Source organism: the organism of the source record quoted next, unplaced genomic scaffold (genome assembly GCF_019419815.1).
Source record: "Pyrus x bretschneideri cultivar Hongxiangsu unplaced genomic scaffold, Pyrus_bretschneideri_v1 Contig36, whole genome shotgun sequence".
Taxonomy (NCBI): Eukaryota; Viridiplantae; Streptophyta; class Magnoliopsida; order Rosales; family Rosaceae; genus Pyrus; species Pyrus x bretschneideri.
This window is the reverse complement of record NW_025999679.1, coordinates 3428153-3442048: the sequence shown is the minus strand read 5'-3', so window position 1 is coordinate 3442048 and position 13896 is coordinate 3428153. Positions and strand designations below refer to the sequence as shown.

Below are 13896 nucleotides of genomic sequence, written 5' to 3'. Positions count from 1 at the left end.
TATCCAAACGCTTGAAGACCACTGTGTCTATATCCAAGAAGTCAAATTGTTGATCAACTTGCTGAAATCGGTGCACCTATTTTTTTTTATAAAGATCTTGTTATGTGGACTATTCATGGCCTTGGACCTGATTATAAGATGCTTACCAAAACACTAATCAATGGTGCTCTTCCCTCCTTCATCGAGTTATGTTCCAAAATTCTCATCTTTAAGCAACAAAATCCCAAAAGAACTTCCGAAATTCACAACGTTAAGCCCTCATCATGGTCAATCCATCGTCTTTTTCCCATTCTCGGTCTGCTAGGGGTTGCGGTGGCGGCAGCAACCATGATGGAGGAAGTCGTCGTGGTGGCTGGCGTGGCCCAAATTCTTGTGGTGGTGGTCAAAGACATTGGCAGCAATCTGCCCAGCAACAACCTCATCAGTTCCAACCTTATCTTGTTGCTTGCCCAATCTAGTACTATCAGCCACTTTAGCTTAGTCCACAGCCCGTTGCTGCTGTTTGGCCAACCTTCTTGCCACAGCAGCCTCAACCAACTTGACGTGCTCCCAGGCCTCAAGCTACCCCTGGTCTTGTTGCTGCACTATAAAATAAGAACATTAATATTACCAAAGAACGAAGAACAAAAGAATGGAGAACGGTTGAGTCGTGGACACGGTCGCTTTCTTTAAGTTTAACGTTGAAGAAGTTGAGGAAACTGTGGCCTTAGAATCATGCCAAAAAATTTGGAAGTGATCACCTAGTTGAGAAAGATTAGGTCTTTTCTTTTGTCTTCAAAACAAAATCTGTTTGGTAGAAAAGAAGTGGTCATCCATAAAAATAGGAGAGATACGTTTCTGAGTAAAACGATAACTAGGTTTTTAAAATAAACACAAAGTTCCAACAGGTCTTCTCGGTTCACAATGGCATTATAATTGCAACACCTCCTATCACACCCAGCAGACTTGCCCGCATCGCTACAGTGGACCTGAATCAGGCCCTACCCTTCGCTGGAGCCAAGTTTGCATAGCAACCTGAACTAATTTGGTATCCCGACACTGGTGTCACCCATCACATGACGAGTCAGTCGTCTTTCGTTCCTTATATGCAGCCCTATGCAGGTCCTTCTAATGTATGTTTGGCTAATGGCAATAATATAAACATTACCCATACCGGTAACATCCCTATTTGTCTTCGTTCTTCTAATCTCCACCTTCCCAATGCCTTTTTTCCTCTTGATCAGTGTAAAAATCTTCTATCTATTGCTCGTTTAACCCAAGATAATTTAGTCTTCTTTGTTTTTGCGCCTCACTTTTATCAAATTTATGACTTACTTACCAGGGTATTACTTTTTCAGGACCCTGTAAAGATGGCCTTTATCCTTTAACTTTGTCTTCCACCATCTCTATTGTTCCTCAAGCTTATGCCATCTCTTCCGCAATATGGCACCAACATCTTGGTCATCCATCGTCACCCGTCATGTCTCGTATTTGTTCTAGTTTGGGTTCCAATGTCAAAGTTGACAAAGCTTTTTGTAAGTGCCATTAGGAAGTCCACTCAATTACCCTTTTATTCTCATAATAATATTTGTGGTTCATTATTTTACATTATTCATTCTAATGTGTGGATGTCTCCAATTACTTATACCAATGGTTTTTATTATTATGTGGTTTTTATGGATGATTTTCCCGTTATTTATGGATTTATCCTATGAAACGTAAATCTGAGATTTTTTATTACTTTAAACATTTTATTGCCAAGGTTCGTAATATATTTCATACAACTATTATGGTCCTTGAAAGTGACATTTACATAAAGTTTGCAATATATTTCATACAACTATTATGGTTCTCCAAAGTGACATCTACATATCCCCATACCTTTGTTATTATTTTCAAGGGTATTCATGTCCTTCTCTTAGGTTGAAGGAAACCCTAATTTTCTGCAGATGTTTAAGTGGTTTCTTGTGTGAAGCCCATTAGTATTAAAGCAGGTTGGTCGCTTGTGTGAAGCCCAATAGCCACACGTGCTCTATGTCATCAAATTTGTGTTCCCAACACATGAGGGGCGTGTTGAGAGTATGAATCTCACATCTGAGAAATAAGGCACCTTGCATGTACTTTTAAGAAATTAATATATTCTTCATATTGCTAATTGTTGTAATGGTGAAACTTCAACATTCTCCAATAGAGGAATACTTTATTGTCTAAATGTTGTTATATACTGTCTCTTGTATTTGTATTGTCTTTTTGTCTTGTGACCCTTTGTGATGAATGTGAACGAGGTGTGCTCACAAGAGAGTTTATACAGAAAGAGATTCTCTTCAGATCTCTTTCTTCTAATCCACCAAATCAACGGCTGAAATTATTATAACTTTTAAAGTGGGTCCTTATTTGTAGTCGTTGGATCAAATTTTAATAGTACGGATTCACTAATTTGGTGGATTATGAGGAAGGGATCCAGAGAGGATCCCTTTCCAGTTTATACAGGCTTGCTGCCACCTCACCATCAAAATGATGATAAGTAATGTGTAAGCCGACAACCCACCGCAGCTTCCTAACATTAAATCGAAAGGGTTGGAGGTCAAACAAGCACTTCTCTTCAGTGGAGGATTTTGGGGCTCTGTTTTGGGGCCCGATTGTGGCTCAGTTTTCATCCCAATTTGAGGCCCTGGCTAGTTTGATTTCAGATGTGTGCAGGGGATCTTCGTCCAGCAAGCGGGTTGGCGGTGTCAGCGGTTGGAAGCTTTTAGGGTTTGCTTTGGTGTTCTTTCAGTTTCGGTCTCAAAACTATGTTTTGGGCTGTTGGGTTACTATAGAGATCTATGTTTTTGTTTGTGTGTATTTCGTTTTTGGGCCTTTTCTGTTGTAATCTGTTATTTTATAAATAAAGTAAACCTTTGAAAAAAAAAAATAATAATAAAGCACTTCTCCTTTTCTTCTCTCTCTCTCTCTCTCTCTCTCACTCAAGAAACAAACTTGTTATTCTCTCTCCGGATTGGGTTGGTGAATTGAAGGAATAAATGTGCAAAAAATAATGCTAAAAAATTGGTTTTTCTCTTGAATACAAGAGTCTGATTCTCATCTCCCAACTCACAAGCAAGTCCTGCCTCCGTAGCTTCTTCCCTTTTTCTCCCATGACGCCTTCTCTCTCTTCGTCTCTCTGGCAATTTCTTCATCTTTCTATTCCAAATTTCATACTCTGATAGTTATCTATTGGCCCATTAAAAAACCCAATTCCATTCATGCCCTGTTCATCTGTTTCTGCCCACCAATCTCCAGAAACTGTGCCAAAAATCGTTCCTTTTTTTTCCTTAGCTTACACTTCGATCGTTTTCAGCCCAATTGGCAATTGGGTTTTTGGAGAATTGCGAGACAGCCATGTCGCCAGCTCCAATTGAGCAGGCATTGCCCGAATCGTCGTCTTCGAGCTCCCCTGATGTTCCTGAGATATCTGAGGCTGAGAATCCTCGATTCAAGGAGCTTAGAGGCGTCCAGTGGCGTATTAATCTTGGGATTTTGCCCTCTTCTTCTTCTTCGTCTTCTTCGTCCTCCATTGATGATCTTCGTCGGGTCACAGCTGATTGTAGAAGAGGGTGATTTTGGCTTCTCTTTATGGTTTTCTGCATATATTTGCTTCAATGTTGTTTTAAGTTTCTGTGAGTTAATGATTTTATGCATGGATTTTGCTAGGATAATCGTATTTGGCTGACGATTGTCCTATTGATCATATTTTTTTTTTCTCATCAACACATAGGCATATGATAAGTTGGTGTTAACGGTAATCTTGGAAAATTAAAAACTTCTAAAGGGTTTATAAGATAAGGTTCCCGGTTGCGTTAATGGTCCGTGGATTTTTGTAATGTGTTGCTTAAGAGCTTGGAAACAGTAAAACCTTGTTACGTACGTAGTATATCTCTATGATTCAAAAGGTGGCCTCTTGAATTTTTTTGCTTGTATTGGGTCACTGAATTTGAAGGTCAAGAATTTGTCCGAGTATGGGCATATATATTGGATTGCAAGCAATTTGATGGTAATTTTTTGTTTGTGTTTTCTTGTGCTAAGTTTACCTTGTGTACATTTTTAGATATGCTGGATTGAGAAGGCGCCTTCTGGTTGATCCACATCCCCAAAAGGATGGGAGTAATTTCCCTGATCTGGCCTTAGACAATCCGCTGTCACAAAACCCAGGTAAAGTCTATGGATCCGCATACGTGAACTGTAGGAGCTCTGTAGAAACACTGCAGATAAACATGCGCACGGGCATGTTAACCAGTTATTTTGCCAATGTGCACCTTGTACTACAATTTTCTTGAGCTTGATTTATATTAGTTTCTCTGCAATGCTTGTTTCACTTATCACTTTTAGCTTTCTATATGTACCCATTGTGTTGAAATGACCAAAACTATCACATATTTGAAATTGAAAGTGAACTGTCTTTTGTAAAGGGAAACAACTTTCCCCTGGAGATATTACAGTCTAAAATAAGTAAACAACTAACGATCAAGTATTTGCACCATTGTGATCTCACCTGTAGATAGCACATGGGGTCGCTTTTTCCGGAGTGCCGAGCTGGAGAAAATGGTTGATCAGGATTTATCACGTTTATACCCAGAACATGGAAGCTATTTTCAAACACCAGGATGCCAAGGCATGTTGAGAAGAATCTTGTTATTGTGGTGTCTTAGATATCCAGAGTGTGGTTATAGACAAGGTATACTACAATGCCGCATTAATTTTCTTTTTACATTTATATTTGGTTATCTGCGGGACTCTTGAATGTGGTTTCGTGATTTAACTTTACTTTATATTCAAAGTGATTAATTCTTATGAGCTTGGCATTTAGAGCACTTTGTCTCGCCGTGTTATGCAATTAGGAATAGGTGGACCAATGTTGCAGGCTTGCGGCATTTCTCCTTATTACGAAGTTTCTTGTAGCACTACACAACTTCCCACACTACATCGCGTAGAACCTGCTAGGTTGGTATAAAGGCTTGAATGGCATGGTTCCTGCAATCTCATATTATAATGCATAATGCATGTTTTAGTTATTACACACCTTATCCTGATAGAAAATAAATCAAGTACTAACGGTCTCCACAAAATGACTAACACTGAGGTTTATTTATTTTAATTTATACTCTCAGAAAGATTTGTAGGGAGAGATTCTTGATAATCAGATAGTTAGCCAGTCTTTTCTTTTCTGAGTTTTGACTTCTGCGGCAGCAAGTAGAGCTTTCTTAATATTATTTTACAATTTCAGTGACCTAAGATGCTGGGATTTTAACTGTTTTTCTTTGCTTTTTCTGTTTTCACTATAGGAATGCATGAACTCTTGGCTCCTTTATTGTATGTTCTTCATTTTGATGTGGAGCGTCTATCTCAAGTGCGAAAGCTACATGAAGATCACTTCACTGATAAATTTGATGGTCTGTCATTTCATGAAAGTGATCTTACATACAACTTTGAGTTCAAAAAGTTTCCTGACTCCACGGAAGATGAGAATGGCTTAGATGGAACTGCATTGAATGTTAAGAGTCTTGATGAGCTTGATCCCGAGATACAGACCATTGTGATGCTTAGTGATGCTTATGGTGCTGAAGGTGAACTGGGTATTGTTTTCTCTGAGAGATTTATGGAACATGATGCGTACTATATGTTTGATGCTCTAATGAGGGGGGCCCATGGATCAGTTTCTATGGCAGAATTCTTCTATCCGTCCCCTGCTGTTGGTTCTCATACTAATTTACCTCCTGTCATTGAAGCATCTGCTGCGTTGTATCATTTGCTGTCCCTTGTTGATTCGTCTCTACACAGCCACCTTGTTGAGCTTGGTGTTGAACCCCAGTATTTTGCACTCCGCTGGTTAAGGGTTTTATTTGGACGTGAATTTTCACTTGCAAATCTATTGATAATTTGGGATGAAATATTTGCATCTGATAATGGTAAATTATACAAAGGTTCTGAAGATGATGCAGCATCCAGCTTTGCCATCCTTACTTCACCTCGAGGAGCATATATATCAGCCATGGCAGTTTCAATGTTACTTTATTTGAGATCTTCCCTACTTGCCACTGAGAATGCTACTGCATGTCTTCAGAGATTGTTAAATTTTCCCGAGAATATAGATTTGAAGAAACTGATACAAAAGGCGAAGTCTTTGCAGGATCTTGCTTTGAAGAACAATAGCTCACCCTCATTACTTTCCTATTTTGGGCCCTATGAACATAGTAAATCAATGACTGTAAGAGGTCATAGCCTTTCAGTTGATTCCGTATCTCCAAAAGCACCAATAAATCTAGTGCCTGAAAGCTACTGGGAAGAGAAGTGGAGAGTTCTGCACAGGGAAGAAGAAATAAGGCAAGATGATTTGAAAAAACAGGTTCCAAGCCAGAAAAAGCGATGGACAGAAAAAGTAAAGTTGAGCCTATCCAGAACAGAATCTGACCCATCTCCATCAAAATCAGAGAATGGCAAAAATAACCCCAGGTTTTCTGTTAGACGAAGGTTGCTGCAAGACCTTTCTCGAGAACTCAGCTCAGAAGAAGATATTGAGACATTGGGTTCTCATGAAAACAAACTCTCTTCAGAAGTAGAGGTCAACAGAGAAGATGGTTTCAATAAGGACCTTAATTCTGCCACTGAGAAAAGAAGTTTGAATGGAGATCCAGCCAGTGAAGAAAATTCATCTGTTTTGTCAGATCCTACTAGTCTTCGTACTGGGGCAATTGGTCATGAACTTGAATCAGAAAAAAGTAGTGTTGCATCAAATTTGTCTTTTGACGAAAATGATGATAATTTGCAGGGTGTGTCAGAGGAGCCACCTCTTCTGGTTTCTGATCATCCAAAGGGTGTCTCCCAAACATCTGAATGCAGCAATCATTCTCCCGGAAATTCAGTGCCAGGAAAGGAACGGAAACTTCTTTCTGGTAAATTCCAGAAACTTTGGAAGTTTGGATGGAATGCAGCTGGTGAAGAGACATCCGAGAAAGGACACAATGCCATTGAGGCTACGAAGTCTTCCCATTGTGAAGGTAATCAGAACGCAACAAGCTCTTCTGTAGCCGAGGGGTCCTGCAGTTCTTTAGTTAGCCACAATGGAGAAGCTGTTGACCAGCATGTGACGGGTAATTTAAGGAATCTTGGGCAGTCTATGATTGAAAATATTCAGGTACATTTCTTGTTGTGCTTTATCGAGGACGTAAACTACAAATTGTTTTTTTTCTCATCCTCGAACTTAATGCTTCTTGTAGGCAGTAAAGCACTATAATATTCTCTGTTCTAGCTAATATAGGAATGAACAAAATGATTGTTAAAGAGGGAGGAGGCCAATGAAAAATGGTAATAGGGGGTTAGATTGGGGCAATAACCATGAACTAAACATAATCTATAGGATTGATTGTTGACACTAATGGTTATACAACATTCCATGCGACCATAGTTTTTCTTCTAAGTTGGTTCCAACTTCCAAGTGTACTTTTAGGGTTTAAAAAAAGAGTTGCTCCGAACGACACTTCTAACCATATCATCTTTTATATCTGCATCATTGACTCTTAACTAACCATATCTGGCAGGTTATTGAGTCTGTTTTGCAGCAAGATCAGGGTGTTCAGGTTGGGTCGTTGGAGAACTTGTCAAAAAACACTTTAGTCGGCAAAGGACAAGTTACGGCCATGGCAGCTCTAACAGAGCTTCGGAAGATCAGCAACCTTTTGTCAGAGATGTGAGGTGTGTGTTATTTACTGTAACCTGTATATAGGTTTTGTATTTATCTATTCATTTAGTGCAAAATAAATTCAGTTCGTTCACTTCTCTTCTCTTACGCTATCCAGTTTTGGCCGTCGCTATGACAGACGTGTACATATGAATTTCTGTAATAACCTTTGAATCCAAATGTATTATAAGGAGTGCAATGTCAATGAATTTTGCTACACAATCCGGTTACTCAGCATATTGGGATGATGCTTTAGTGATTTGATAGTTCAACAAGTTTAAGGGAATTATGTGCCAAGCCCTACAGCCTAGTAGTGGCATATAACGCTGCCTTGCTCCTTTTTAGAAGTGACGAAAAAGAACATAGTTACACGTTTTGATGAGTGAAGGGACCAATTATCATGAATTTTTAGTTAAGCGACCATTACTCCAATTGAGTTAAAGTTGAAGGGTCATTGCTACAATTTCCTCTTGTTTTGGCATTTGTTAGTTTCAAAATTCGTTGGAAAGCGCTGGGAGAATATTTCGCTTCAGCATTCCTGTAGTTGCGTTTCAGATTGGCGTATTTCGTTAGTAAATTCAATGAGCACGAAACAGAAACTATGTAATTAGTAAAAATCAATGTATCAAAATACAAGAGGACTACTAGTCAGACGAAAGATTAAGCAACTAGAGAGGTAAACCGTAAGTGTTGGAAGGGAAACTCAAAAGCACCCCCACCCCTCACCCAATTGGGGATGCAGCACCACCAAATACAGAGAGAATTATAAGTTATACTCACATCTCATTTGTGCTTCTCTTAAAAGGCATTCTCGCCAGCGTCTTATAACGTAAATATCTAATCCATATTATGAAAACCTGGAAGAAGTGAAGTGATGAAACCGAAAACGATCATCTGAATCTCTTTAACAATTCCCCACCACTGGTGACCACCATTGGCTTCATCAGCTGCCGGGGCATTCTCATTCTCTGCTGCTGGATTTCCTTCATCTGCAGGCCGAATATCGTTCCCAGCCCCAGGCTGTCCATCTGCCATAAATTGTATGACACATTTTGTACTGTTAGTAAAGATAAGCAAAATATGACCTAAATAAACAGCAAAGAGTGATATGGTTCATCGGTATTCAGGAAGAATAGTAGAGTCCTTCAAAGTTCAAACTAGATATGCGTACGCCTACCAATGATGTTACAGGGATGCATCATGCACAAAAGTCCACAATATAATTTTTCATTTATATTTTATTTGTTTAATTTTTTTATTATTTGAGGGAATGCACTACAATCTTGTCAAACAAATAGGATTACAACCATGTATTCAATGACCAACCCAAGAACCTCGAAAATCAAGTGGCATCAGGTGGGATTGAGGATAGATCCTAGGTTCAACCCATCTTGTAACCAAAAAGAAAATCTTAGGATTCGTTTGGTAATCATTTTGCTTTTTGCTTTTGGTTTTTGGTTTTCACTTTTTGTGATTGAGATAAGAAATACATAGGGGAAGTGGGAGGCGAAGAAGGTTGGTGGGAGAGATGTAGAAGAATAAGGAACAAGCGAGAACAAAATCTTGAAAGTGAAAACAACTTAAAAAGATTTTGGTTTTTGGCTTTTAGTTTTCATTTTTGTGTGCCTTTCCCTTATGTATTTCCCCTCTATCACTAAGACAAAAATTAAAAGCAAAAACCAAATGGTAATCAAACAGGCCCTCATGCTTTCTTTTACTGTTAAGTTTGGTCTAAAGCCCCACCAATATCCACCTCCACCAACCCTCAGAAAGGGTTGAGGCTAAACTAAACCTAATTTAAAACACCTTTCCATACGAAAACACCAGCATACGACAAACAAAATTGTTATCCAGAGAGTAATATGCATCTTCATTGTGAACTGCAATATGTGAAAGTGTCATCCAAAGCACATGTCACACTCAGCATACAACAAACAAAATTACCTGCCAAAGCAGCATTGTCAACCCCCTGCCTTGCATTAGGAGGAACATTCCCGGCCCTGGCTGCCCTGGGCGGATGGGGAGGCACAGCTGCCCTATGCATGCCTTGAGAAAGCCATCGTACTAATGGTGTGAGCGAGCCAGTTTGATATCTGCAACATCCAACATCATCAAATCATCGAAATCCAGCTTCCATCCATGAAATTTCCAATAGTATTTTTGGTCAAAAGAAAGTCAATTACAGAAGAACCCAACTTTAGCTTTTTTCTTAATTAAAAAAATCACAAAAGTCACATATTATATTAGTAGCGAGATAACATAAATCTCCTCATATTAAAAATGTTTATAAGTTCAGTTACTTACAAATAGACAATTGAAGCGAAAATCACAAGGAGAACCAGCCTTTGTCTAGATCCATCTTGGTTGAACAGGAATATTACAGCTGCAAGCTTTATAATAAGCAACACATCAAGCTGAAATGCAATCTGAAATCTCCTAACAACAACTTGTCTCTGAGGTCCAGGCTGTTGACGTTGTTGTTGTTGTTGTTGTTGTCCCTCTTGGCCTTGCTGCTCCCCTACAGTGCCAACCTCTGGACTTGCTCTAGCTCTGAGGGACCCATACATTCATGGTAAGAAAATAAGGATAATCAGCATAAGGCTCCTTACTATAACCTATCATGCTAGGTAGGAAAGTGAATTTTTACTATGTTAAAATCATGGTTAAACATCATTATGATGGTTTAGAATTAGAAGATTGTGTCACGGTGAAATTAACTTGAGTACCATTGACATACTTACGTGGGTATGTTGTAGGTAAGAGGAATAAGAGTGTTTAATGGAGCTCCTGTAACTGGCCCCATAAATGGGTGAACAGGAACAGCATAAATGCCTGCTCCACGGTTCATTTGCTCCTGATCTTGCGAAGGATTTAACCCAGGAACAAGAAGAGGATACATGACTGGTAACATCAGAAAATCACCATTTGGGAAAGATGGAAGCCCAGAGAGTGCTGGAACCTGAAAAAGAAGTCAAAAAGTGAATTGGAACATAGCCAAAGCCACCGCATTAATGCCATCACAAAGAGCATGCACATACTATTTCTTTAAACTGCTAAAAACTTTAGAAGCATTAGTCTGCATTTCTTTTCCTTTTCAATGGAAAATGCAGAAAAAAGAAGCTTCCACATTGATATGGCTATTGTACAATTATCGAACACATATTAAAGAAAGATATATTTGCTTCAATGAGTGACCAAAGGATTATCTTCAAAAGGAAAAACAAACAGGTTACGAAAGGATGAGAAGAAAGCTTAAAAAAACCCTATCCATCAACCACACTACTGATATCAAATTATCAAAGGGTTATCATATTTTCACGATATTGTATTTTTAGATAGGAGTACAAATTATAGTTGCCTTGCTATATAATTATACACTTGTTTCTGCCTCCACAACTATGAATTATGCTCCATAATACCAGTCCTTCAACTACAAACATAAGATGCTCTCCGGAAATGTGTGTTTTCATCTTTCCACCATCCATCCATTCTTTAAAATAGTAAATTAGCTTGGATATAGAGAATTCTTGAAATAGAGAAGGTTTACTCAATTGTTTAATGTTCAGAAAAATAAAACATAAATAAGAATTACGAAGTCCGTGCATTTTCCTCACTCGCCTATGCATAACCACACAACGACAAAAGGAAAGGCACGTTTAAAACACTCAGAGCCCCGTTTTCTTGCAAGCACAAAATAAGGTTAGAATGAAAGTCGATACAGGCCAATCAAGAAAAGACCAAGAAATTATTTCTACTAATTAACATGACGGTGACAAAAAAGCATAATCTCAACAAATTTATACCAAAACAAAAAAAAATAAAAAATTCAGAAGAACTCCAATTTCCTATACGTACAATAACCCAAAAAATCTTACTATTAAGCACATAAGGAATAAACAAAAACAAAAAGCTAACAATGATAATCGTTCACGGTGATCCGTGAATATTGTCATTAAAAGCAGAAAATCCCCCATCCACAGCATTTTAAATTTTCTTCATAATTCGGTTGAAAACCCAGAGTTTTTTAACTTCAATCTATTTACTAAACCCCCATCCCTCCCCGAGAAACATATTTTTATAATGTCCTAGCTACCAAAGAAAATAATTGCAATCCAAACAATTTGTCAATGATACACACACACACACACACACACTGAATAAATAGCTTAAAGAAGAAATCACGTAAGAGGAAAAACGAAAGCTAGAAAGCCAAAATTGATAGCCGCCATTAATTCGAAATAGGATAAGAAATCAAAAACCCTTATTGGATTGAAGCTTTTAAACACCAATTTGCATGCTTTTCCTTTTCAATTGAAGGAAAGAACCCTAGGATTGAAAATTGTTTGCAGAAATTGGGAAATTCGGATTGAGATTTGTGAACCTGCGATTTCTTCAGAGTTTCTTCGGGGGAATTCGGTGTAGAAGAAGGTTGCGAGCTGGACGACAACGTTTTGAGTTCTTCCGCCATTTCCAAGGAAAGTCTGATCTGCTTCGCGCTCCCTCGCGATTTACTGTCTAACAATTAGATCCTGTCGAGACGACGATATGGATGAAATTTTCTCTTTATTGTTAATTGAATAAGAGTTTATGACGTGGAATTTTTGTAGTTCCGCCAATAAGGAGGTGACAAGTCAGCCAGAATGAGTAGAGGTTGGTTTGGGTATAAGCTTTGCTAGGTTTTTCAAGAGATTTTGGAAAAGTCACATGGTGGACAAATTATAACTGAAGGACTTACTCCTAGTGTAAAGTTACATTTAAAGACTTAAAAACCAACCAATCATGTCTTGCCACATACTTATCGATTATATTGACAAAAAAAAAGAGAATGAATTGTTATTGACACTCTAAAAATCACATTTCACACTCCAAACTTTCTATAATCAAAAAGAAAAATACAATTGTGAAAAGTAGAGGTTGATAGGTATAGAAGCTCAAAGTATAGTCCCTATTACGTATCTGACCCTCGTTGAACCCCGATGATTTTGGTGTTTATGGAGGAACGTGATGTTAGGAAAAAGCAAGAGCAACACCAAACTATGACGAAGCTCTTCCAATTACTGAATTTTAATTACTTTTCAAATTTAATCACTCTCCCTTGTGATGTCTAAATTCAAATTGGGAAACAATAACATCTCTTAGAGAATGGAACTATTATTAACACTTCAAAAATCTCATTATACACTCCTTGTAAGTGTATTTTTCTTTCTAATTATAGAAAATTTGGAGTGTCAAACAAGATTTTTAGAATGCTTAGTGAGATATGACTTTATTGTTGTTTGAGCTTGAGCACCTTGGTACTCCGCTTGCCATTTATGCTCTTACTAGCCTCTCTGCACGCACTAACGTGCGTGCAAGAGGCATTTTTGCATCACGGACGCTACGCGCCACAAAGATGTGTTGTTTTAGATATTCTTATATTTCTTAAGTGATTATTTTATAAATTGTGTTTGTGTCCATCACAACAATTTCTTATTATTTTCAATTTTTTATTATGTTCAATCATCTAACTTAGTCTTTTTGCACCTGCCCATTATGTATAAATATGTAGTCTTCTGAAGAAGAAAAAAGCCAAGGCGTTTTTGGATGATCAGATTAATTTAATTATATAATTTTCAGTTTGACTTTAAGTTTATTGTCTGTTTCATTTATGAATATATTAGCCTCTCCGCACGCAGACATTTTTGCATCACGGGCGCTACGCGCCCCTAAATGTGTATTGCGTTAGTTTTTTTTCATTGTAATTGTCAAGATATATTTTAAATGTATTTAAATGTATTGTGTAAAGAGGAACTTTTTTGTTACCATGCACATCCTAAAAAATTATTCAGTTTTTCGTTTTCATTTGCGTAAAGTAATGATTTAAATGTTACGCAAAGTGAAAACGAAAAACATAACTTTTTAGGACTTTATCATGTTTACAAAATTAAATAGTAAGAAATGTTAAATGTAATTGTGAAGATTTTGCATTAGTTTTTTTCCATTGTAATTGTGAAGATATAATTTAAATGTATTGTGCAAAGATGAACTTTTTCTTTACCATGCATGTCCTAAAAAATTATCATGTTTTTCGTTTTCACTTTGCATAAAGTATTGATTTAAATATTATTTATGCAATTGTCAAACAACATGGGTTAAATGTTTTCTTGCATTAGTTGATTCTTGCTAGACTGTCTGTCAACTTTTTCGTTACCATGCACGTCCTA

At 37.7% G+C, this 13896-nt stretch overlaps 2 protein-coding genes across 2 annotated transcripts; one reads left to right on the top strand and one right to left on the bottom strand.

The window, feature by feature from the left end:
* The first annotated feature begins 2919 nt into the window (after positions 1-2919).
* On the top strand, positions 2920-7915 carry LOC103950447 (TBC1 domain family member 5). Its single transcript, XM_009361651.3, has 5 exons — positions 2920-3575; positions 4067-4170; positions 4517-4693; positions 5301-7150; positions 7554-7915. Exons 1-5 carry the CDS (start codon positions 3361-3363, stop codon positions 7704-7706), a joined length of 2499 nt encoding a protein of 832 aa, XP_009359926.2. The 5' UTR covers positions 2920-3360; the 3' UTR covers positions 7707-7915.
* Positions 7916-8275: 360 nt separating this feature from the next.
* LOC103950449 lies at positions 8276-12240 on the bottom strand. The gene is made up of 5 exons (XM_009361656.3): positions 12075-12240; positions 10435-10652; positions 9998-10243; positions 9638-9786; positions 8276-8721 (listed from the first exon to the last, which is right to left on the bottom strand). The coding sequence occupies exons 1-5, from the start codon at positions 12159-12161 to the stop codon at positions 8531-8533; spliced, it is 891 nt and encodes a 296-aa protein (XP_009359931.2). The 5' UTR covers positions 12162-12240; the 3' UTR covers positions 8276-8530.
* Positions 12241-13896: the final 1656 nt, after the last annotated feature.